Source organism: Sprattus sprattus (assembly GCF_963457725.1).
Source record: "Sprattus sprattus genome assembly, chromosome: 20".
NCBI classification, from domain to species: Eukaryota; Metazoa; Chordata; class Actinopteri; order Clupeiformes; family Clupeidae; genus Sprattus; species Sprattus sprattus.
The window spans coordinates 4,232,360-4,257,359 of NC_137918.1; the positions used below are offsets into that span (position 1 = coordinate 4,232,360).

The window sequence follows — 25,000 nt, forward strand, 5'->3', positions numbered from 1 at the left end:
TGCAGTACCATACTTAATTATTGAATTAGCGCAGGAGGATAAATATGCATATATACTATACAAACTATGCCTATATATGGATATGGATGTGTGTGTGTGTGTGTGTGTGTGTGTGTGTGTGTGTGTGTGTGTGTGTGTGTGTGTGTGTGTGTGTGTGTGTGTGTGTGTGTGTGTGTGTGTGTGTGTGTGTGTGTGTGTGTGGGGGGGTGGGGGGAGTCAGTGTGTATAGATATATATCAATGCATACACACACACATTCAGATACAGAGTGCATACACACCCACACACACACACACCCACAAACACACACACAAACTCAAACTCGCAGGCAGAGAAACTTTCTGCAGAGTCCCTGCTGATCAGCTAGGGAATGGAATGTGTAGAGTGAAGTTTGCACCGTCTGGGACTGGTGTTCCCACCTTGTGCCAACTCCTGCCATAACACCGTCCCTGCTGCTGCAAAGCACTCAAGCCCTGGAGTCATGGCAACCCACCAGACACTGCGCTTCTGTCACTGTAGATGCCAATCTGGGCTCAGATGAGGAATTCAATTAAGTTCAGTTCAGTTCTGTTTAATTATTTTCTATTCTGTTTCATTCTATTCGAAATTGCTTTCAGCTTGATTGTTTCTGTTGCCAAAGCCATATTGGAATGACAGCTTAATATTCACCGTTTCTTTCTTGGAAGGTTAGCCGAGCAGAAGCTCAGAGAGCAGTTAAAGTCAGTGGGAGATGAAAGTCTTTGTGAGTTTCTACTGAGAGGGACTGTGCTCTCAGAAAGGGGCCAGTGAAAGCAGACGACTGAACAAAGCCACTTGAAGTCTGATGGTCATCTTTTGCTTTCTTTTGCCTTCCCTTTGAGCAGGTGATCAAACTGACATTCGAGGACTTTGACTTGGAGCGAGGCTACGACACGCTAACTGTCGGGGACGGAACCACGGTCGGAGATCAGAGGACTGTCTTTCACGTGTGAGTTCTCACTTTTCATCTTTAATCTCGCTCTCTCTCCCTCCCTCTCACTCTCTCTCCATCTCTCTCCCTCTCTTTTTTTTCTGACTCCCTCAAAGGCTCTTCAGTCTCCCACTGCTCCTCCTCTGTGTCTCTCCTCAACGCTCCCTTCATGGTCCTTATTGCCCTTCTTAAACCCTTTCTGTCTTCTGTCTCCCTCCCTCTTCACCTCCACCCCCAGAATCCTTCCCTCTTTCCCTCTGTTACATCACCCTCCCGCGCTGCCGTTGTGCAGAGCAGTGCTTAGCTGCTGCAGCGGGGGGGAGGGAGGCGCACCAGGCTCCGTTGTCAATCACTTTGGCTCTCAATGTTAAAACAAGATCACCCCCACCAGTAGGCTTGGCGCATATTGATGCCCCAGCAATGGAGCAGATGCTCTATAATGTTCCGGAAAGTGTTGTTATTAATTGTGCCGAAATTTATGGGGCTAATAAAGTTTTATCGATGGGGTTTTATGCCCGCTGTGCAGCCGGGGGGTGTGTGTGTGTGTGTGTGTGTGTGGGGGGGGGGGGTTGGTGTGTGTGTGTTTATATGTGCATTTGTGGATGCGTGTGTGTGTGTGTGTGTGTGTATGGGGGGGTTAAGTGTGCGAGTGTAGGTCTGTCTTTGTTTGTGTGTAAGGGGAGTTAAGTGTATGTGTATGTTTGTGTGTGTGTGTGTGTGTGTGTGTGTGTGTGTGTGTGTGTGTGTGTGTGTGTGTGTGTGTGTGTGATACGCTTGTGTTGGGTGGAAGCTGCGTCGTCCCTGAGTGCTTGTCTGACCTCGGCACTCAAACTCCAAACGACCTAATCTGTTCAATTAGGAGGCCTCACAAGCCCCATATGCGACTGCACTGAAGGTCCCCGTGTGATGGAGGCTGGAGGGGAGAAACCCCCCCCCCACACACACACACACACACACACACAACCAGCACCATAAACACAAGCACCCCATCAGCTCCACTGCGGCCCGGTGTTTCAGGGCTTAGCACAAAGCCTCTGACGGCGCGTCACTCCGATGTTGGAGGCGCTGCACTTATTAAGAAGGCTAACGGAGTGTTTGATCTTCAGCTTTCGCCGTTTTCCTGGCGTCTTCAGATGGTTCAGGCAAAAGAGCTCAGAGAATCCTTCCCATCTGCTGCAAAAGGGACATGTTTTGGTCTCGAAAGTTCTGTGCTGTATTTCTGTGCCGAGGTTTCATCAACAGAACAAACGTTTTGAATTCTGCCTTAAGATTTCAAAGACATGATCAATCTCTTGGGGAGAGCTTTTCTATGCTGTTCATAAAACCAAACTAGTCGTGTTGCAGATAGTATCGAATATTGGCCAGGATTGGTACTGGACCCGCTGCAGACTCAGTCACTGTTGTCATGGAGAGCACTATATTGTCAGCGTATATCAGGTTGCCTGGCACCACAACCATTTGGAATCTGTGGTCATGGAGAATGTTCTGTTGTGTTCCAGGTTGTCCGGCACCACCACCCCCGACCTGGTGGTCAGCACCAGTCACCAGATGTGGCTCAACTTCAAAACAGACGACACCAGTGGTTCCCTGGGCTTCAAAGTCTCCTATGAAGGTGAGTGAGAGGCATGTGGTGGTAATCATGTGGTAATATGGAACATAAAATATAATTTGTAAAGGATAATATATAGTCTTCTGGTCAGTATATGAAAATAAATCCCGCCAGGACGGGGAGTAGAGGGCTCTTGTGTCATCCTGAAGGGGTTTATTTTCCTATACTGACCAGCAGAATATGCCTTATGTGCAAGGTTTATTATACGGTTACTTGCCAAAACGCTAAAAGACATTCCTCCAAAACACCTCTTTTGAAGTGATTTCATTGCCTTTTCATGACTTACGCTGAGAATGAAATAGTACTTTGCGCAAATAGAACTTATAAGTTCCAGGTGTTGCGTCGCAACATATCACTTGCCGACTTCAAGTAACACTGAATTCCTGTTACGTTAATTTAACTTTTATATAAATTATGCGGAACAGAATTATATTAATGCGATATGAATTAGTAGCCGTAAAGCAGCTGGTTAACAGCAGGAACAAACCATGCAGACCAGGAAGGAAACATGCGGTGGACAGAAACCAAAGTTTAGATGGGAAGGGGCTCTGAATAGAAAATAATGGAGTTTCATCAAAGATGATTTAAAAGGACTTTGGGAAGGATTGAAGGGTACAGCAGAGAGTAAATTGAATCACACGAGTGAGGTCATCTATAATTATATTAATTATGGCTATATCTGGTTTCTACTGAGTGGTTAATTTTTCCATTTGTGCCACAAGATGTGTTTTTTTCTTTCTTTTTTTTTTGGTCACTATAATGTTCTGGGGGATGCTATCTCTTGCCCTCTGACTGCCTTTAGTAGTTCACACACACACACACACACACACACACACACACACACACACTCCACCCAAGCTCCTCTGCTTCTGTTTTGTTTATAACACTTCGGGCGTGCTGATGGCTTCTCTCAGGGTGCACTCTGTTTTTATGACACAGCTTCAGGGTGGTGATGTGTGTGTGTGTGTGTGTGTTTATGTGTGTGTGTGTGTGGGTTTATGTGTGTCTGTATATATGTGTCTTTGTGTGAACACAAACCGCATGTGTCTCCATGCATTCGTGCATGAGCCATTTCTCTTTTGTAAGAAACAAAAGAGTGTGTGTGTGTGTGTGTGAATTTATCTCTCTCTGTGTCGGGAGAGCTCTAAACATCAAGGCTTTTGCCCCCTTCACCTCCTTTAGAGAAGGAGAAAAAAGCACCTCCCTGTTTTTGCCCCATTCACCTCCTTTAGAGAAAGCACCTCCTTGTTTGGGTGACTGCAAGAAATCCACAGCGTTGAGCTGATGGTCCCTTTATGACTGCCACTTTGCCCGCGAGCCCTCTGATACTAGTGTGTTTGTGTGTGTGTGTGTGTGTGTGTGTGTGTGTGTGTGTGTGTGTGTGTGTGTGAGAGAGAGTGTGTGAGAGTGCCTCTTTACCTTAATTAAAACAATGAGAGGCACTTAATGAAGAGAATGCTTCGCTTTGAAACTCTACCCTCCCCACACACACACACACACACATCCCCTGCGAGAGTTCGACACCCCTAAAAATGTTTTAATTGCGGACGGTTTTTGTTTTTGTTTTTTAAGTGCAATTAGGGACACGGGTATGAAAAAAAATCTGCATTGCACTTAATCTGGTGACACACTCATGCACACACACACACACACAAGTGCCTCAAAGGAGCTCATGTACTGTATGTACCTACACACACACACACACACAAACAGGGTGTGAAAATGAATGCGTTTTCATGCAGCTTGGCTGCTGTTAGATCACTCATTTTTCATGGGTGTGTATACACACTCTCTTATATAAATAGATGTATAAAGACACACAATAAACACAGTTTACACACACACACACACACACACACACACACACACACACACACACACACACACACACACTCAAAGTAGCAGATACTTCCCAATATGGTGAGCTGCAGCCTCCATCCATTGTGGCGGCGTCGAGGGGTAATGGGATTTTGAGCTGCGGAGACGCTCCAGTGAGCATCGCACGTTAAACAGACAACAAGCGTCCCATTACTGGCTGTGTGTTATTCATGACGGTGCATGGAAACTTCAGGAGGCTCCACTCAGACCCTCAGGGAGGGGGATTGGGGGACAAGGGGGAAGACAGCGGTCTTGCCGTTGGCATCACACACACACACACAAACACACACCTCTTTCTGCCTTGCCATCCTTGATGTCTCACAGGCAAGGATGCAGACACGCCACTTGAAGTGTGTTTGCTGTATTGTTCCCTTTTTTCATCCGTTGGATGTTTTTCTCCTCTCGCCTGTCTCTTTCTCTCCCTCCCTCCCTCTCGCTCTCTTTCTATCCTCTCTCCATCTCTCAGACTCATTCTCCCCAACCTGCCACCCCCCCCCCCCCCCCCCCCCTCTTTCTTCCTCTTCCTCGCTGTTCTTTTTCTAGATATTCTAAACGCAGACGCCCAAAGGGAAGAGAAGACCTAGTTGAATTAAATACTGCGTTGGAATGGATAAATTATGGATCCCAATGTTTGAATTGCTGCTGATGCGATTCTTAGTATGTGTGAGTTTGTAGAGACAAGTCAAGTTCAGAAGTACAAGTTTCATTGTATTGATTTAATCTAAAAAAGACGTGTGCTTGTCAGAGTGCTAGAGTAAAGGTGATGTACATCAGTAGCAGTGTCGTGCAGCCAGGCCCTGCTATGGGGCAGCAATAAAAACTTTATTAAAAACGGAATATTACTATTATTATTATTCAATATTATGTATGTTATATAAAATGCCTACTTTATCGCTAGCGTTATCAAAAATGTGTATAGAATAAAAATACAGTTATATCATCTAGTCTGTTCTGTACACTCTATGCACTATGCTGGGTTTAATTGTGCGATCATGGTAGTGCAATCCATCAGAACAATAATAATAATTAGCATTTATTCATTTATTTTTAGGGGGCTGGGGGGTCGTCATACAGAGGTGTTAAACCCTCAACATGCACCGAACGCCACTGGTCAGCAGTGTTGCGGTCGTCAGTAGTGTCCAGTTGTGCCAATTAAAATGACTGAACACCACCCAAAGTCCATAACTCACCCGTCAGTCGCAGATGCAACCTTGTCTCAAAGGCATGAACTCTGCGTGCGTGTGTGAAGCCTTGACTTCATGTGCTGGATGGATGGATGGGCCTCGTTTTGCCTGTGTTTCCCCTCCTGTGTTATTAGTAATCCCTCACTAGGAAGCCAACATGCATCCAATCTGTACTTTACAAAAGAGCCAGAGCAGCCGGAGTGATGGTTTGTTTGGAAGGGATCAATCAGGGTGAAGTTTAAATGGGTAAATAACAAATGCCACTCTGCACTCAAACCACACGTATCAGCGAAGGGGCTCCAAACAGGCACGTCTATCACAAAGCCAATCTCCTGACGGAGACAGAGAGAGAGAGAGAGAGATAGAGAAAGAAAGGAATTAAGAAAGAGAGTGGGAGATGGAGAGAGAGAGGGAGAGGGATATGGAGAGAGAAAGGGGGAGTGAGAGGGAGAGGGAGAGGGAGAGGAAGACGGAGGTGGTGGGGGATCAACAAGGGAAAGAAATGACATGTTTGAAAAATGACACACACAAACAAATGTGCGCACCTAGTCAATTGTGATTTATTAGTCAAAACAGCTCACTGTAATTTATGCTCCCCTTTTGTCATTGTCATATTTGGGTAACAGATTCCTCTGGTTCTCTCCCCGCCTGCCTTGGGTGGCAGTGGCAATCTCACAACACCTGCTGCACTGCCTCATTGACTCACAGTGACACTGGCATCTGCCTATATGAGGCTTACAGTTCACATCAGGTGTGAAGACCTATGTACTTAATATGAGGATTACAGTTCATATCAGGTGTGAAGACCTATGTACTTAATATGAGGTTTACAGTTCATATACGGTGTACTTAGACCTATGTACTTAATATGAGGATTACAGTTCATGTACGGTGTACTTAGACCTATGTACTTAATATTAGGTTTACAGTTCATATCAGGTGTCCTAATACATGATCACTTAAAATATGATATTAAATTATGTAATAGTAAAATATAATTTCCCTTAATGTTACAATATGTACTTAGGGTCAGAGGCAATACAGTTTTGGAAGATAAATATCTGGTATGTTAGTTTCTTAGTAGTAAATTAATTATTAGCATTAAGTTATGTTAGATAATCAAGACCTTAAGAGTGGCTTTGGTCCCATTCTACATTAGGGTTAAGTTAAATGAAATGAAGTGGAAAATATTTCCTGTGCCAAAGAGCAACCTCTGAAAACAGAAAGCAATGCCCATGAACAACACTGTTGACGAGGTCTGCAGTTAGGATATCGCTTGTGTTTGATTCAGTATGCTAGTGGCGCTTAATTGAGTGACATTGTGGCCGGTGGCTTTGTAAGAGCAGAGGCCATTTTGGCTGCAGCCAACTCATCTGGGTGTGAGAGATCCCCATTGGGGCCCAGCTTACTCAAGCCTGGGCCCTCAAGCATGGCAGTCGAGAGGTTTTTAACCATGTTATTTGTAGACCTTTTGTGTTTGTGGGTGTGTGTGTGTGTGGGGGGGGGGGGGGGTTGTTCCATAAAAGGGAGATGACTAAGATGACTAAAAGGGAGATGACTAAGAGAATAGACTAAGAGGCTAAAGACAGACATAGACTCATGCGTTTGGGAGCATTCAAGACTCTTAGCATCGCCATGTGTCCTGCCCTGCCCTATCCTGCCTCAGAGACAGGGTTCCCCACCCTCTCTCTCTCCCTTACCCCTTCACCTCTGAAGTAGCATCTTTAAGCGTGTGTTTGCTGAGACATGCATGGTACCGACTTAACCGGGACGCTTGAAGCTAGACCTCTGAGTCATGCCCTGCCATACAGGAAGTCTTCCTCTCTGCTTTAAATGATACATGAGACCATGGCTTTGGCTAATGTACACAGACATAACAAGGGTGTGTATATGTTTGTGTGTGTGTGTGTATGTGTTTGTGTGTTTGTGATGTGTGTGTGTGTGCGTGTGTGTGAGTGTGTATGTGTGTGTGTGTGTGTGTGTGTGTGTGTGTGTGTGTGTGTGTGTGTGTGTGTGTGTGTGTGTTTGTGTGTGTGTGTGTGTGTGTGTGTGTGTGTGTGCTTGTGTCTTTGAGGTTGTCTCACGAGACAGGTCCTTTTTCCCTCTGTAGCAAACCTTGGCCAGATTTAGCACAGATGGGGTCAGCTACAACTCCACTGACCCGGGCTGACCTGGGTTGCGGGGCCAATCGTGTTTACCTGAGCCCCTCTTTAATAGGTCACTGTCATCCTCCACTTATCTGTGCCTCTACCTCTCTCTCTCTATCTCTCTCTCTATCTCTCTATCTATCTGTCTCTCTCTCTCTATATATCTCTCTCTCTCCATATCTCTCTCTCTTTCTCTGTCTCTCTCTGTCTCTGTCTCTGTCTCTGTCTCTGTGTCTATCTCTCTCTCTCTCCCTCTCCCTCTCTTTCTCGCTCTCTCTCACTCTCTCTCTCGTTTTCTGTCCCTCTCTCTTTTTATCTCTCTCTCTCTCTTTCTCTCGTCTGTCTTAATCCCTCTGCTGTCCGTCAGCTGTCACTCATGACAGATCCTCTTCTCATTGAGCGTGGCTCTGTTCTCGTCTCGTCTTGTCTCGTCTCTCCCTGAGGAGATGAGAAGCAGAGACAGGGGCCTCTGGATGTGCACAGGACGATCTTTTGCCCATCTCAGCTTAGCCATCTTGTCTCGACTCTTCAATTAATCCACTCAAGCCCTGAGCTCTGAGGGGATTTAATATCTCTTCGTGTAGGAAATGGACTTGCTTTGAACACTGTTTTAGCCTTGAAACTATCCAACAGGTCTGTTGTTGCTCCTAGAAGTTGTCACTCTTTCCAGACTTGAATCAATGTATTCTTTCTCTGTCTCTCTCTCTCTATCTCTGTATTTTTTTTTTTTAAATAAGAAATTGAGCAGGGTAGCTGTGGAGACCCAGGAATCCCCGCCTACGGCAAGCGGGAAGGGACAGGTGTTAGGCACGGGGACCGTCTGTACTTCGAGTGCCTGCCTGCGTTCGACTTGGTGGGGAAGAAAAACATCACGTGCCAGAAGAACAACCAGTGGTCGGCGAAGAAGCCCAGCTGTGTGTGTGAGTGTCACGTCACGTCTCACCGTTAACATGTCACCGTTAGTCTGTGTGTTTCTTTACTATTTTGATTATCAATGCACCAAAAGGAAGAAGATGCTCTAAAGGATTATAATTGAAGCCACACTAGGGTGCTGTAGGTATCAGTCTCCGTCATTCCCATTTAGCTAACCCAGGGGGCGCTCTCATCCAAAGCCAGTGACAGCATATGGAAGGTGAAGAGCACCCCACAAACACACACACACACACACACACACACACAAACACACACACCCACACACACACACACACAGCGCCTGTGTGTGGAGAAGAGCACCACACAAAAGCCATCAATAGCATCCCATCATTCAGCCGGCGCTGAAGCTGGCACCGGCGCCGGTTGGGTTGGGTTGGGCCTAAGCAGGTCTTTGTTGGGCCATGGCAAGGATGGATCCTGGCAGGCTGCATTGTTTCTGAATGGTAATTACACCCGGGGCATTTATCCTCTCTTCTCCTCTAGCCGTCACCTGGCTATTGAGCCTCACTAATATTAAACACAGCCGGCCGGCCTGCGAGAGGAGCGGGGAGTTCAGATAGACAGACACAGAGGCCAGCGGAAACGATGAATGCATAACAGAGACGATGAGAGAGAGAGACAGGGAAAGGATGGAGAGAATCAAACAGAGATGATGAGAGAGAGAGAGAGAGAGAGACGTGAGAGAAAGCGCACCTTTAATGTTAGATGGAAGACCTTAATGCTCACTGGATGAATCAGACAGGGTGATTTATGCACTTAATGCTCCCCTGGATGACTGGTCAGCTTCATAGAAAAATGGTCAAATGTACAACAGAGGATTACATTTAAAATGATGTGTGTTTCATCAAACAGTGACTTCTACCCAAGGTTACTGGCAGAACATGTGAGAGCACATGTCAGAGTCCACTCCGTTCTCTGACCGCAGTCCAGTCTTGTGACGGTAACATAGACGTGTCAATGAAGGTCTAGAGGCATCAAGTATTTCATAATGAGCCGGAAACATTTCATTGATCAATGGATGATTGTATGCACATAATAACCCCATGCAGTGTGCAGTTCACTGCGTATTGCACTGTACAGTGTTTTTTTTCTGATTGTGTGTATCCTTCTCTCTGCCCCGCCCCACCCCGCCCTGCTGTAGTCTCCTGCTTCTTCAACTTCACGAGTCCGTCGGGCGTCCTCCTGTCGCCCCACTACCCTCAGGAGTACGGCAACAACATGCACTGCGTGTGGCTCATCATCGCCAAGCCGGAGAGCCGCATCAACCTGGCCTTCAACGACCTCAGCATGGAGAAGCAGTTCGACTTCATGTCAATCAAAGATGGCGGCAAGGCCGAGTCTCCCATCCTCGGCACCTTCTCAGGCGACGTGCTCCCGCCACCCATCACCACCAGCGGACACGTGGCGCGTCTGGAGTTCCTGACCGACCACACCTATACGGATCGCGGCTTCAACATCACCTTCACCAGTGAGCACACACCTTTCCTGCTGTGACTTAAAAATCGAAATTGATCGTTTAGTGATTCGTACCAAGATTTGGAATGATTTTCATTTGATATTAAAATATTTTATGGTTTACTTGACAATCAAAGAAACCATAAGTCAGTCAAATTGACTAATTTAGAAGTGATTGCTCTCATGATCAGGCTATATAAAAGTATAGTATAATGTTATATAGTATATATAGAATGCTTTCTTGCTTAATTTTGTGACTAATGAAATTACATTTGATCAAATTATAATAATTTAGAAATCCTCATTGCATTGGAGAATTTGCATCATGGCAACAACACCCGTAGTCATGGCAACAACACCTGTAGCCATGATATACCGCTGCTTATATCGCTTAGACACCAACACCAGAGCCAGAACTGCACTCTGTGTCCAACACTGTGTTGTCTGATATATGCAAATGAATCTTCGAAATTCAGGAAAAAAGCTGATCTTTGATTTGCAATTCCTGTTTGAATTGAGCACCTTGCCTTCAGAGCTGTAGCGTCTGCACTTTGGGGCAGGTGTAGGTCTGTTAGAGAGCGCAGCGGGAACAGTGACATGGCCAGGCGGCAGAAAGTGCAAAATATCCCAAACCTGCAGCTGAACGCATGTAACCACCCTCTAACCATCATCTGGGGCATGGTATCATTCAATCAATGGAATAATCAAATTGCTGGCCGACATTAAAAGGAATCTAAAGTTTTGCGATCAGGAAATATGTGAGTGTCCATGTTTGTGAGGTGCCATCAAACAGAGAGATACCACAGGGCAGTCACTCTACAGCACGCCTGTGCTTGACTGTGTGGCTCTGACTAACAGACTTAGTAGTGTAGCCGAGAGGAGAGGAGAGGAGAAGAGAGAGGTGAAGAGAGTTGAGGAGGGGAGGGGAGAAGAGAGGAGAGGAGAGCATCTACTCGTATAGTTGTGAAAGAAGCCATGGCAGGACCTAAACAGGCAAAGAAAAGTAAATGTTGTAACATGTTACAGATGAGCACAACTGGAGCTCAGAATACTGGTTCCATTGTTAGCGGAAGGTTCTGCTTGGCACGCAACTAAAGCACAGTCTGGACCGCACCTGCTTTTAAAAGGCTTTTAGGTTTTTACTGCAATACAGACGCGTCTGAAATGGGTGTTAATATATCTGCCCCTCTATCTCCTGATTTGAAGTGTAAAATTGAAATCCTTTCTTCCAGAGAGAGAGTATAAATCACTGTGTGTAATGTCCCCATAGAGACAAGGAAAAAGAGAAAAAAAAAGACAAGCGCTATCAAACACTCGTCATCCCTATCTGCAAGCAACTACGCTCTCAACCACTCTTGTGACTTCTTTTAAATGTTACTGTATGATGCTTATTTCCAGAGATGGTTTTGAAGTTGGACGTTATCAAAGCGCTCTTTATGTAAGTAGCAGCCGTGAAGGCCAGATCTTGGCAGGCGCCTCCTGCTTTGGCTGAATGAAGCTCTTTGTCGAAAGAGAGAGAGAGGGAGGGGGAGCCAGAGAGAGAGAGGCAGAGGGAGAGAGAAAGAGAGAGGGAGAGAGTGAGAGAGTGAGAGAGAGAGAGTCAGCTGGACTGGTTTGATCTGACTCCGTGCAGACGGATGGTGGGCGCCACAAGTGCAGCACAAGGACAGGTGAACCAGGAAACCGAACAAAAACAAAACTATCTGCAACCCTCATTAAGTGTTCCCAAATTTTTAAAGGGCAATGTTTACACACTGTGTTACGGCAAAAAAAAGCCTTGGACATCCCTCAAATGGGAAACTGGTTAGTGTCATTCCTGCAGCAAAGCACTGTGGGCATGTGGCCCAGAATTCCGGCATGTGGCCGGTCACAAAGCTCGCCATCTGCTTCAGATCAGTACCCACAATGCACCTGTCTAAGTGCTTGACACCTTTTTAGCCCGCAGGCGTGAGGGCATGCATGAGAGCCAGACTCTTTGTCAAAAGAAGACAACAAAAAAAAGTGTCTACTAAGTGTCCACAAATAGCCTGAAAACATGGCGGGGAATTCAGACGGGAACGAAGCAAGATAGGTAAAATGAGGCTATAATTAAATCCTCATGTGTCAGAAGCAGTTAATCCAAACAGGTGCCAGGCACCATGCAAACGTGTCCCCCCCCGCCCATTCTCTCTCTTCTTCTCCTCCTCCAGATGGGCAGACAGACCACATCATTCATGATAATTAAGAACACCACAAACTCCCCAACTCCATTGAGTAGATTTGTCTCTGCTTAATAAAGAGGATGATAGTGATGGATTAGACACACAAACCGGGTTTAGGGGAGGATTCATCACATAACTGAATGAATGAGAGGGAGAAAGACAGAGAGACAAAAAAAGGAACAGAGAGGTAGATAGAGAGAGAGATGGAGTGATGAAGTGATGGCAGAGAAGAAGGTTTTTTGCTTTGTTAAATTGATGAGGAGAATGTGGGATAAGTTAGAGAGCTATTGTTGTGGATCTGTTCAAATCGGTTTTTGTGCCATTGTTTGCATTTTAACCAACACAAATAAAAAAATAAAAGGGTTGACATTTAGTGCAGGCTCACCCAGCAGACGTCAGTGGGAAGTTAGTTGGATTCATGTGATTGATTTTTCCAGAGAAAACAAAGGAAAACAAAAGCCGGTGTGTGTCGGTCGGTCGGCCTGGTAGAGCGCACTGGTGTCCCTGGAGGTCTCCTCTCGTATCACACCTAACAGTGAAGTTAGAGGTGAACCTACCCGTTCAAGACTCAGAGATATGTATGTTAGAGGACTACGGAGGTCGAGAAATCGAGCCGATTCTATATATGGAAGTTCTCCCTGGATAGCAAACCTGTTACAGAAGTTCAAAAGGAAATATCTGAACTTCTTAAAGTGGAGGCATAGATTAAGGAAAGTCCTTATTGTGGTTCTGTCTCCTATATGGAGTAGCCGAGGGCATTTTTAATATAGCCTTCCCTCCGCCTTGTGAAATCAAAGGAATATTTGATTTTTAAAATCCTCTCCTCCACCTCTTCGCTGTCCTTTTTCCACACGAGCCCAGGAGCTCCCTTGAACATTCCTGGAGAGTCCTCACCCAATTTCCCCCGTCTCTCTCTTTCTTTCTCTCTCTATATTTTCTTCTCTCTGATCTTAGCATTGTTACTTTTATTTATTTTCCCAGTTAAATGGGGTGCTTTTGACCTAGTGTGAAACATGGGCAATAAAGCTATTTAGTTAGGCTCAGTCTTAGGGTCTCTCTCACTCTCTCTATCTTTCTCTCACTCTCTCTCTCTCCTTATCTCTGTCTCTCTCTCTCTCCGGTGTCCTACCATCTAATTTCCTCCCTCTTTCTCTGCAGCTTTCCGGCACAACGAGTGTCCGGACCCGGGGGTGCCGGTGAACGGCCGGCGTTTTGGCGACAGCCTGCAGCTCGGCAGCTCAATGTCCTTCCTGTGTGAGGAGGGCTTCGTGAAGACCATGGGCTCCCAAACAGTCTCCTGCATCCTGAAGGACGGCAACGTGGTCTGGGACAACGCTGTGCCCCGCTGCGAAGGTCAGGACCCTTGAACTTTGACATTTGACAGTAAAGTCAAAGACAGACTCACTCTAGCTTGATCTTAAGCTGTGCCAATACTCATCACTAGCAGTTATGTCAGGGGGTATTGTTGCAGGAATGTCAGAGTGGCCTGTTTGAAGGGAGCTTAAGATGCTATGTTGTTTTACCTGACTTGTGCTGTACTCCCCTTCAGGCTACTGTCACTCTGTGATGGTGGGGAATGATTGGTTTCTGTACGCCACTGACACCAACTGACACTGCATCCCAATACGGTCTTGTCATCTTGTGATAATATAGATATATGTCATTTTTCATCATTCGTGTAATCCAATCTCTTTCCTAGCTCCAGGGTATAATCTTTAGTGTGCTTATTAAATGTGTCTACGGACAACACCGGCCTACAAGCTAAACTGATTCAGACGTATTCACACAGAGTGGATCTTTTATGCTGTGATCTAAACAGCCACAGTCACTTTTACTTTGTCTGTGATGAGGTTGAACGCTGGCTTAATAGGCTCTTGATACCCCAAATCTTACATTATTAATTAAATCTAAATTCTCCATAATTAAATTAATACAACAAAACATTTTTCAATAAGTCTTGGCAAGCAGGCAAGATTATGCATTAGAGAGAGAGATAGAAAGAGAGAGAGAGATAGAGAGCAAGAGAGAGAGAGACAGAGAGATGCAGAATAGGAGGGAGAGGAAGTTCAGCAAAACAATTTCAGGAACTTTAGGAATTAATTGCCTTTCCTCGGGTCTACAGCCTTATTGTATCGCAGGAGATGGTTAATGAAAAATAGTACTCATCCGTGCAAGACCTGTCTCATACAATCTTGACAAATAGGTGAACTTAGTTGAAGGATTTACAGCTTGAAATGTGAACACAGACATCTCCATACGCAACTTCTAACACATAAGGTCTTTCTGCATGTCCCAGTTATGGGTGAGTACAAGCAGGACTATATATTATGCCAGTTTTGGCTGAGCTGTAGTCTGGTAGCCATCAGTAGAGAAGAGTCTGGTGTCCCTGATTATGAGACCATCCAAGCAGAAGGAGTGTTGGAGGTTACCTTATAATAATAATAATAATAACAATAATAATAATAATAATAATAACAATAACAATAATACTAACAATACTACTACTACTACTAATAATAATAATAATATTAATAATAATGATAATAGCAATAATAATAATAATACTGTAATACCCCAGACTTTTATAGCGCTTTTCTATACACCCAAAGACGCTTAGGGTATTATACAAAACTATAATATATAAACTCAGCTGCATTCATGAAAAAGGGTGATTGAATCAATTAACAAAATCATTTCTGACCAATGTGACCCAAACACAATCCAACAGAGTCTTCAGACCAGAATGACCCGAGTGAAATGGGTTTTAGAAGACACTAGAAAAAACACTGGGCTAGTGTTCACCCCTCTCTCTCTCTCTCTCTCTCTCTCTCTCTCTCTCTCTCTCTCTCTCTCTCTCTCTCTCTCTCTCTCTCTCTCTCTCTCTCTTGATCCAAAGAAATGTGTTTTAATGGAGGAACGATCCTCCCACTAGAAGCATGACTCATTTTATTCATGCTATGCAAAGGACAGCGATATTAAAACTCATGCTTTTCTCAGCGAGACTAAGAGACAGAGTCTTTAGCAAATAATCAATCACCCGTAGGTCTTTATTAAATTACGCCTTTCAAAGATGTCCTTCAGTGAATAGTGCTGTTTTATCTTCCCTTTAACTGTCCTTTTGTCCACTGAGAGACCAGCAGTTGAGAGTATGGGCACAAGTATAGAATACATTTCAGATTGATGTAATCTGGGATATCTCTTTAATGTAGTCTCCTCTCCTCTCCTCTCCTCTCCTCTCCTCTCCTCTCCTCACCTCCCCTCCTCTCTCCCCTCTCCTACCCTCCCCTCCCCCTGTCCTCCTCTCCTCTCCTCCCCTCCCCCCTCTCCTCCTCTCCTCTTCTATCCTTTCATCTCCTCTCCTCTCCTCTCCTCTCCACACTTCCATCTCATCTCCTCTCCTCTCCTCTCCTCTCCTCTCCTCTCCTCTCCTCTCCCCCTCCACCCCTCTCCTCCCTCCCCTCTCATCTCCTCTCCTCTCCTCTCCTCTCTACCCACCCCTCTCCTCCCTCCCCACTCCTCAGCTCCATGTGGAGGTGATCTGAAAGCTCAGAGCGGCATCATCCTGTCCCCCGGCTGGCCAGAGCTTTACAAAGAGGCGCTCAACTGCGAGTGGATCATCGAGGCCCCCCCTGGATATCCCATCAAGATCATCTTTGACAAGTCAGTTTCCGTTTCAGTTTCTCTCTATCTCTCCCCTCTTATCTCTCGCTCTCTCTCTCTCCCTCCCTCCATGTCTTTGTCTCTGTTTTGATGTTGTTACTGATGTGTCTAAGTCACCTTCAAAGATTAATTTTGATGTTGAATGAAGTGACATTGACTGCAGTTGCCATTTGAATGCCATATGACACAATCACTCAGCATGAATCTGCCAGAAAAACCAAACATAACTCTTCTGTCTGTTGGTTATTTCTGAAGACTAATGAAGTAATTCTAAATCTGTTTTACCACATGTTCAATGTGGGCAGCAGTTATGAATTAACTGGTTATTTAATCGATTTAGCTGGTTATTGAACTTGTATGTTCAGATAATTCATTAGTTCAATAACAATCATGGGTTGTGTGTGTGTTATGGTGGGTAAATGGTTATGGGTTTGTGGAATAGGCCACAGATTTTAATTTCCTCTTCTATCTATCTCTCTCTATATATATATATATATACCTCTCTCTCTCTTTATCTCTCAGTAGTGCCTTGTGTTTTTTTCCATCTTAAATATTTAAACTTGAAGATATTTCCCTGGTGCATTATCCATTAAAATGATTCATCATTACTTTGCAGAACACACACTGAGTGTTTCTGGATGAGCGATGGGTAATGATGGAGTTTGCCACCATCAGCCGCCCGTCTCGCAGACACACACGTGCCACACACACACACACACACACATGTCTCGCAGCCACCGCCAGGATTAGACAAACACTTTACGTTCTCTACCCTGATGAGCAGGGGGATTCATATCATCTGGCATGACTTGAGCGACATGGCCGACTGAAAGGAGCGTGCTTCGTCCCAGTCGTCTCGAACACACGGCTGCTTCATTTCTTCTTCTAACTCGTGGGAGTCAAAGCAGCGCGGGAAGTAAACAGAGCAAAAATGTTTGTTGCTCTTTGATTTGATGTGGCATCAATAAAACATGCAGTGGTGCTCCATGCAGCGGGCTGCGCTTTTATTCATAATTATAAGATTAGCGCTCGCAAGAGAGGAAGAGGAAGAGGAAAAGGAAGACAGGGGGGGAGGGACTCAGAGCTCTTATCTTCCCTCCTGCGTTCGCTGCGCTCGACGGAAAACATATGTAGGCTCATACACACATCTACATTAACCCTCTCTGTCTCTCTTTCTTTAACTTTCTCTCTGTCACACACACACACACACACACACACACACACACACACACACAAACACATACACACACACACACACATTAATACCCTCTCCTTCTCTTTCTCCCTCCCTCTCACACAAACAAACACACACAAACACACATGCACACATGCACACATACACACACACACACACACACACACACACACACACACACACACACACACACACACACACACACACACACACACACACACACACACACACACACACACACACTCATACGCACTCTTTCTCTTTCTCCCTCACACACACACACACACACACACTCTCACACACACACAGACGAAAGCTGCTGCCCATTACCCTGTATTCTGTAGATACCCCCTGACTCTGAAGGCACTACCTCTGTACACTGCAGTGAGGCCCTCAGATCTGCCCCAGTGTGTCATCTGCACTACATCCCTCAGTCAGACAACTGCTAACGGCTAACAGGGCTCCTTCACGTCAGCATGTGTTGCTGATAGTACTGTAAGCTACGCACTATGAGCAGTTCATGTAGATCTAAAGACAACAACAAAGACAGAGAGAGAGAGAGAGCAAGAGAGATGGAGAAAGAGTAAGGGTTTTTTTCTTTTTCAGCAAGCTTTCAGCTTTGAAAAATACACTATTTGGGTTGTTTGGCATTGGTATTGAGTTCTGAGGTTTGGTGGGAAACATTCAGAAGATCAACAAAACTCATAGCAGGTAGGGTGTAAGGGCCCAAGACATGAAAGAGGTTCTGTGTCAAATCTAACGCTGTGAGTGTTGACTTTTTTTGTGTGTGTCTTTGCCTCACTGTTTTGCTGGCTATAGGTTCCGAACGGAGGTGAACTACGATGTTCTAGAGGTGCGAGATGGCCGGTTCCCCTCCTCTCCTCTGATTGGCAGTTACCAGGGAACCCAGGTGCCCCAGTTCCTGATCAGCACATCCAACTTCGTGTACCTGCTCTTCTCAACCGACAAAAGCCACTCCGACATCGGCTTCCGCATCCGATACGAGAGTATGCAGTTATATAATCACTCTGTGCTATATATATATATATATATATATATACGTATATATAGTTATACTAAAGACATCGGCTTCCGCATCTTATATACTACATCATACTACATCAGTACAACCATCATCCGATACAAGATTTTGCAGTCATATATATCACTGAATTGATACTCTGTGCTCTATCCTTAAAAAAATATACATGGTGTTATATTATATAAACCAGCAAATATAAATATAAAATTGTATATGCTCCAAACTGTATATGCTCCAAATCAATTCAAGAAATAGTTATTATTAGCAAATGCTCTTACATTATATATATTTTTTATCAACATTATAGATGTGTGTTTCTGCTTGTAATGCACTGCATCGGTTGACATACCATGGGATTTCCATTCTCATTATAGCAATAAAGTGTAGTGGTCCTCTGGAGAGACTTCCTCTACATTCCATTACATTACTGTACTTCCAGATCTTCTTAGAGAAATGAAGGGAGCTTGATAGGTCTAATGAAGTCTTACAAGCCACGTTTAGAGGCTTTCCTGTCATACGGCGCCACCACCACCTTCCTTTGCACTCAGGGAGAGAGAGAGATAGAGGGATAAAGGGATAAAGAGAGAGAGAGGAGGGAGGAGGGGAAGGAGAGACTCACGTATATCTTGCCAAACCACAGTGCTACAATTAGGGGACACAGATCCTAGCGTCCTACCTGAGCATCAGTGCTGTGTGCATAATGAAACAAAGGGTATCAGAGCACACACACACACACACACACACACACACACGTACACGCACACGCACACGCACACGCAGACACACACGCACACGCACATGCACACGCACACACACACACGCACACACACACACACACACACACACACACACACACACACACACACACACACACACACACACACACACACACACACACACACACACACACACACGCGTCAGTGTCACACACATAATGAAACAAAAGGTATTAAAGCACTATTAACAATAATCACCATGGGTTCTCTGCTGCTGAGCCTGTGGTTCAATCACATGGTATGATTACTAAATAATGGGGCCATGATTAGGGACTAAGATAATGCATACCTGCACACCCACAAGTGCACACCCACACACACCCTTCAGATCAATCACCCCTCACATTATTAACCTTTCACATCACTCACAAGCACTCACACACACACACACACACACACACACACACACACACACACACACACACACACACACACACACACACACACACACACACACACACACACACACACACACACACACACACACACACACACACACACACACACACACACACACACACACACACACACACACACACACACACACACACACACACACACACACACATTCACCCACACAAGCACACACACACACACACACTCACACTGTTTTAATTTCAGTCTGGGGCACACGAAGAGCCTGTCTTTGTGTATTACTGTCAGTTCTAAACGTCCTCTCGTGCTCTAGTTTGGTAATCTTCAAACACAATGTCAATCATTGATTCAGAGCATCACACTCAGGCTTTGTGGCTATGATCACTTTACTGTCACTGCCACGGTTATCTCCTCCGGGCTTGATCAAGTATCTCACACACACACACACACACACACACACACAAATACTGACGCACACACACACACACACACACACACACACACAAACACTCTCTCTCTCACACACACACACACACACACACACACACACAAACACACTCTCTCTCACACACGCACGCACGCACGCACGCACGCACGCACGCACTCACGCACGCACGCACGCACGCACGCACACACACACACACACACACACACACACACACACACACACACACACACACACACACACACACACACACACACACACACACACACACACACACACACACACACACAGCTGGTAATCATGCACCATTACCAGCGCAGCATTGTCTTGAACAAGTGAGCATTCGGCTAAGCATTGAGTCAGTTCTATACACTATTTATTCTATTAATTTTCATTGTCTATGCGTTGTGTTGATTTCAAACGAGCACATAGGCACCTGCTTCACCTGCGTCTGCTGCATCTCCATGGAAACACTGTTTACTGACTAACACACTGAAATATGTCTCCTCAGCTTTGCAGCTGCAGTCTGATCATTGCGTCGATCCCGGAATCCCAGTCAATGGCCAGCGTCACGGCAACGACTTCTATGTGGGGGCGCTGGTGACGTTCAGCTGCGACGCCGGATACACGTTAAGCGACCCCGAGCCACTGGAATGCGAGCCTAACTTCCAGTGGAGCCGACCCCTCCCCAGCTGTGACGGTACGTTCTAGGCTCCAACCGCAGGCGCTGTAGATCGTACCAAAAAGAACAGCACCTGGGGGGAGTTGGGAGGCAGGAGGTTAGAGTGGAAAATCAGAAGGACACGGGTGATTTAATTCAAATCGCATAATGGCTACAGAAGAGTGGCGGTGAGGAGGGAGGGAAGGAGGGGGGGGAGGAAGGGAGGGAAGGAGCGAGGGGAGAAGGGAGGGAAGGAGCGAGGGAGGTAGGGAAGGAGGGGGAGGCAGGGAAGGAGGGGGGAGGAAGGGAGGGAAGGAGCGAGGGAGGTAGGGAAGGTGGGGGGAGGGAGGGAAGGAGAGAGGGAGGAAGGGAGGGAAGGAGCGAGTGAGGGAGGTAGGGAAGTAGGGGGGAGGGAGGGAGGGCAGCGGGGACGGAGGAAGGGGGCATTTTAAACATAAGATGGGATCTTCTCTTTTTTTCTCCCCTAGTTCTGCTTATAACGCCATAAATGCTTTTATATTTAAGGGTGTTATTGATTTGTGTTGCTGGGTAATGACGGTAGTAATGTGCCTCCATATGTTTGTGTCCTTCAGAAGGGACACCCCGAGTAAACTCCATTTTAGTGCATCGTGAAAACAGAATGGTGTTTTACACAACACCCCGATCCGACACAGGCTGTCTGCTCTCTGCTCTTATTCTCTGTCTCTCTCTCTCTCTCTCTCTCTCTCTCTCTCTCTCTCTCTCTCTCTCTCTCTCTCTCTCTCTCTCTTTCTCTCTCTCTCTCACTCTCTTTCTCTCTCTTTATCTTTCTCTTTCTCTCTCTTTCTATCATATTCTTTCTTTCTCTGTCTTATTTTCCTCTGCCTATTCCCCCTCCTTTTGCCTAGCCTCTAACTTCTTTAGCACTACCTGCATGATTTTTTGACTTGATGTATTTTTCAAGGTTCTCTCTCCTCTCTCCTCCACTTTCCCTCTCTATCTCTTTCTTTCTCTTTCTCTAGCCCTGTGTGGAGGTTTCATTCAGGGCAACACAGGCACCATCTTGTCTCCTGGTTTTCCTGACTTCTACCCCCACAATCTCAACTGCACCTGGATGATCGAGTCGGCGCATGGCAAAGGTACCTATAAGACACTATACCATTTCTCCTCAGTCCTGGTGCTCAGATCCCCCTGTACTGAATATCTTTCATCGCTCCCTGCTTCGAGCACATCTGATGAAAGTGTAATTATGATGCTCCCGATGACCTCATTTAGGTGTTCAGCCAATCAAGAGAGCCATTGATGAGTTCAGATAGGTACGCAGAGCAGGGACAGAGATTAGACGAGCAGCGCAGGGAGGCCGTAGTAGCAGGATTAAAAGCACTACACGGTCACACACAGACAGACTTTACAGATGGTTTGTTGAAATTCAAGATCAGTCTTTCTAATTGATCGTTGAACATTACCTTAACCAAAACCCAACCCCTAACCCCCATGTAACTATACATTCTAGTTAATAGAGTTTCAACAGATAGCTTGTTTTTAATCTGAGTTTATGTAGATAGAAGTTGATAGGAGACCATCCAAAGTGTGCTACAGGTGTGGAGTTCACCGTTCCCCTCACCTGTATAGCCCATATAACACTCTACTTTCCCATCACTCTGGAGTGAAGTTCCAGGAATGAAGTTCACCTTTCCCCTGTATAGTATGAATACTGATCCTTCTGAAACCGGACTATCCCCCCTCCTGCCTGTGTAGGTGTGCAGTTCACCTTCCACACGTTCCACCTGGAGAGTCCCCATGACTGTCTGCTGGTGACGGAGAATGGCAGCTTTGCCGAGCCGCTCTGGAGGCTCACCGGCTCCACGCTGCCTCCGCCGCTCAGCGCCGGCCTCTTCGGCAACTCCACCGCACAGATCCGCTTCCTGTCTGACTTCTCCGTGTCCTACGAGGGATTCAACATCACCTTCTCAGGTAAGGAAGGATTCATGGAGCTTCAAGTATGGAAGTATGTTAGGTACGCACCTTTGTTGGATTTATCGGTTATAGGTGGCCTAGGTATTCGTGCAAAGGGGTAATAAGCTGCTATGCTCACTAGCTAGCCAGATTATTGACTGATTGATTGATTGATTATCTAGTGTTGACGATGTCGTTTTGTTGTTCAGGTAGGATTGTAAGTTGGAGACATCTGTAAGACTGTTAGCTGCTTATTAGTTTAAGACTAAAACTTTTCAATGTCATTTGAAACCAATTTAGTGTGTTATGGCTTTTTTTATGTTTGGCTTTTGGAGATGATTAAAGAGCCAGATGAGAGTGTGTGGCCTCAAGTGTTAAAATCAGGCAGCAAACGTTTACAGGCAGGATGTCTTTTAGAGTTTTAGAGTGGTGAGGTGTCAAGGTTGCCTTGACAGCAGAAAAAGGTTGCCCTGACATTATACTTCAGAGAGTGTAGGTGTATCAGGCTGGACCACTCACCATTATGACACACTTTCTCTCTCTACCTCTCTCTAGCTACCTGTATCTCTCCCTCTGTCTTTCTTTCTATATATTGTTCTCTCTCTCTCTCTCTCTCTCTCTCTCTCTCTCTCTCTCTCTCTCTCTCTCTCTCTCTCTCTCTCTCTCTCTCTCTCTCTCTCTCTCTATCTCTATCTATCTCTCTCTCTCTCTATCTCTCTCTCTCTCTCTCTCTCTCTCTCTCTCTCTCTCTCTCTCTCTCTCTCTCTTATCAGAATATGTGTTGTCTTGTGGGTACCCGGTGGTATATACTCTAGTCCTTCATGTGTTTTAATCATGCAGTAGTGGTGAATACTGGTGAAATGAGTCTTAAGCCTTCTGTTTCTTGCTAGCTTAGTTAGACGTGTATGCATATTTGCATTTACAGTATATGTGAATATATTTATTTTATTCTGTTTTTATATTTTAAGGGTTTTATGTCTTATGTCATAATATTTAGCTTCTTAAAATAATTATGCCCATATATATGTAAAATGTTCAATGTTAAATAAAAGTGATCTGAGTCGACCCCCACCCCCCCCCCCCCCCCCCCCCCTTCTCTCTCTCAGAGTATGACCTGGAGCCGTGCGAGGACCCAGGCGTTCCCCCGTTCAGCACGCGTAAGGGACTGCAGTTTGGAGTGGGCGACGCCCTCATCTTCTCCTGCTTCCCCCAGTACCGCCTCGAGGGCCCAGCCCGGGTGGTGTGTCTGGGGGGCAGGAGGAGGGTGTGGAGCTCCCCGCTGCCAAGGTGTGTTGGTAGGTGGTCAAGTGCTTTCTCTTTTTATACCACACCTCTCACATACACATGGGAACACACACACGAGCACACACATGCATGTATGCACACACACACACACACACACACACACACACACACACACACACACACACACACACACACACACACACACACACACACACACACACACACACAGGTACACACAAATTAACCCATACAGATGTATGCACACAGACACACACACACGCACACACACGCACAGGATCACACAAATTATCCCATACAGATAATCTTTACCTTTCTGAAACACAAACAAATACACATTTACCGCTAAACACAGACACAAAAAAACACACACACAGACACACACACACACACACACACACACATACATCTTCGCATCAGTTTATCTTTATCAGTCTCCTAAGCCCGGCAGAAGACTGTTCAGGAGAAGGAATTTTACGTTGGGTCTTAAAAACACAGACAAAAAGACAAACACTCCATTCCTCTTTGGGGGAACTCAAAGAATATATGCAAGGCCATATTCTCTGTAATTAGACAGTGCATGAGGGCTGCGGGCTCTTGACTTGGAAAGTAATTTGTTAACGTTATGACTCTGACATTCCGCTGGATTCCAGCAATAATGTTTTATGTACTTTCTCCCCCTCAAGTAATAACGGGCTTATGGTTGCCTAATATTTGTTTATACTTTTCTGCGATCTGGGTCAACCAATTTCTAAATAAATATGAATTTCATCTCACTTGTGTGAACTGCTGCTGCAACACTGCAATTCCCTTTGGGGATCAATAAAAGTAATCTACTGTGCCGTTCCAAAGTTTTGAATCGGCCACAAAATGGCACGCTTTCAAGGAAAAGTCAAGTCAAGACACTGGCAAAGTGAGAAATACCGATTTCTGCTTGAAATTTCAATTATTTGCTTGGAGACGGGTTTAATCACAAACCTCACATAACCTCGTCTGTCTGTCTTTTTCATGTTCGCCCCTTTTTAGTCATTTCATGTCTGACTGGTCAGTCTCAGATATGGCTTTTTCCTTTGAAGCTCTGCCGGCAAGCCCAGCATCCTATAGCCTCTTCAGTGCTGAAGCTGAGACTGCGGTGTTATGGGCAGTATTGACTAACACTGCCAGCTGGGGGCCTGTAAGAGATCCTGGTGTTGATATCCCCCTCCACATTTATATACGGGGGCCTGTGAGAGATCCTGGTGTTGTTACCCCCCTCTACATTTATATACGGAGGCCTGTAAGAGATCCTGGTG

General features: G+C 45.5%; 1 protein-coding gene across 1 annotated transcript in view; it reads left to right on the top strand.

Moving 5' to 3' along the window:
* csmd2 (CUB and Sushi multiple domains 2) overlaps positions 1-25,000 on the top strand; it is a gene marked incomplete at both ends in the record, with an annotated part of 361,116 nt that overhangs the window by 206,056 nt on the left and 130,060 nt on the right. The window contains 11 exons of the mRNA XM_080858785.1: positions 864-967; positions 2,449-2,561; positions 8,505-8,687; positions 9,842-10,168; positions 13,515-13,709; positions 15,878-16,016; positions 18,031-18,218; positions 20,361-20,549; positions 21,512-21,628; positions 22,248-22,463; positions 23,552-23,740. Of these exons, the coding sequence (XP_080714911.1) occupies positions 864-967; positions 2,449-2,561; positions 8,505-8,687; positions 9,842-10,168; positions 13,515-13,709; positions 15,878-16,016; positions 18,031-18,218; positions 20,361-20,549; positions 21,512-21,628; positions 22,248-22,463; positions 23,552-23,740 (1,960 nt within the window). The remainder of the gene's footprint in view (positions 1-863; positions 968-2,448; positions 2,562-8,504; positions 8,688-9,841; positions 10,169-13,514; positions 13,710-15,877; positions 16,017-18,030; positions 18,219-20,360; positions 20,550-21,511; positions 21,629-22,247; positions 22,464-23,551; positions 23,741-25,000) is intronic.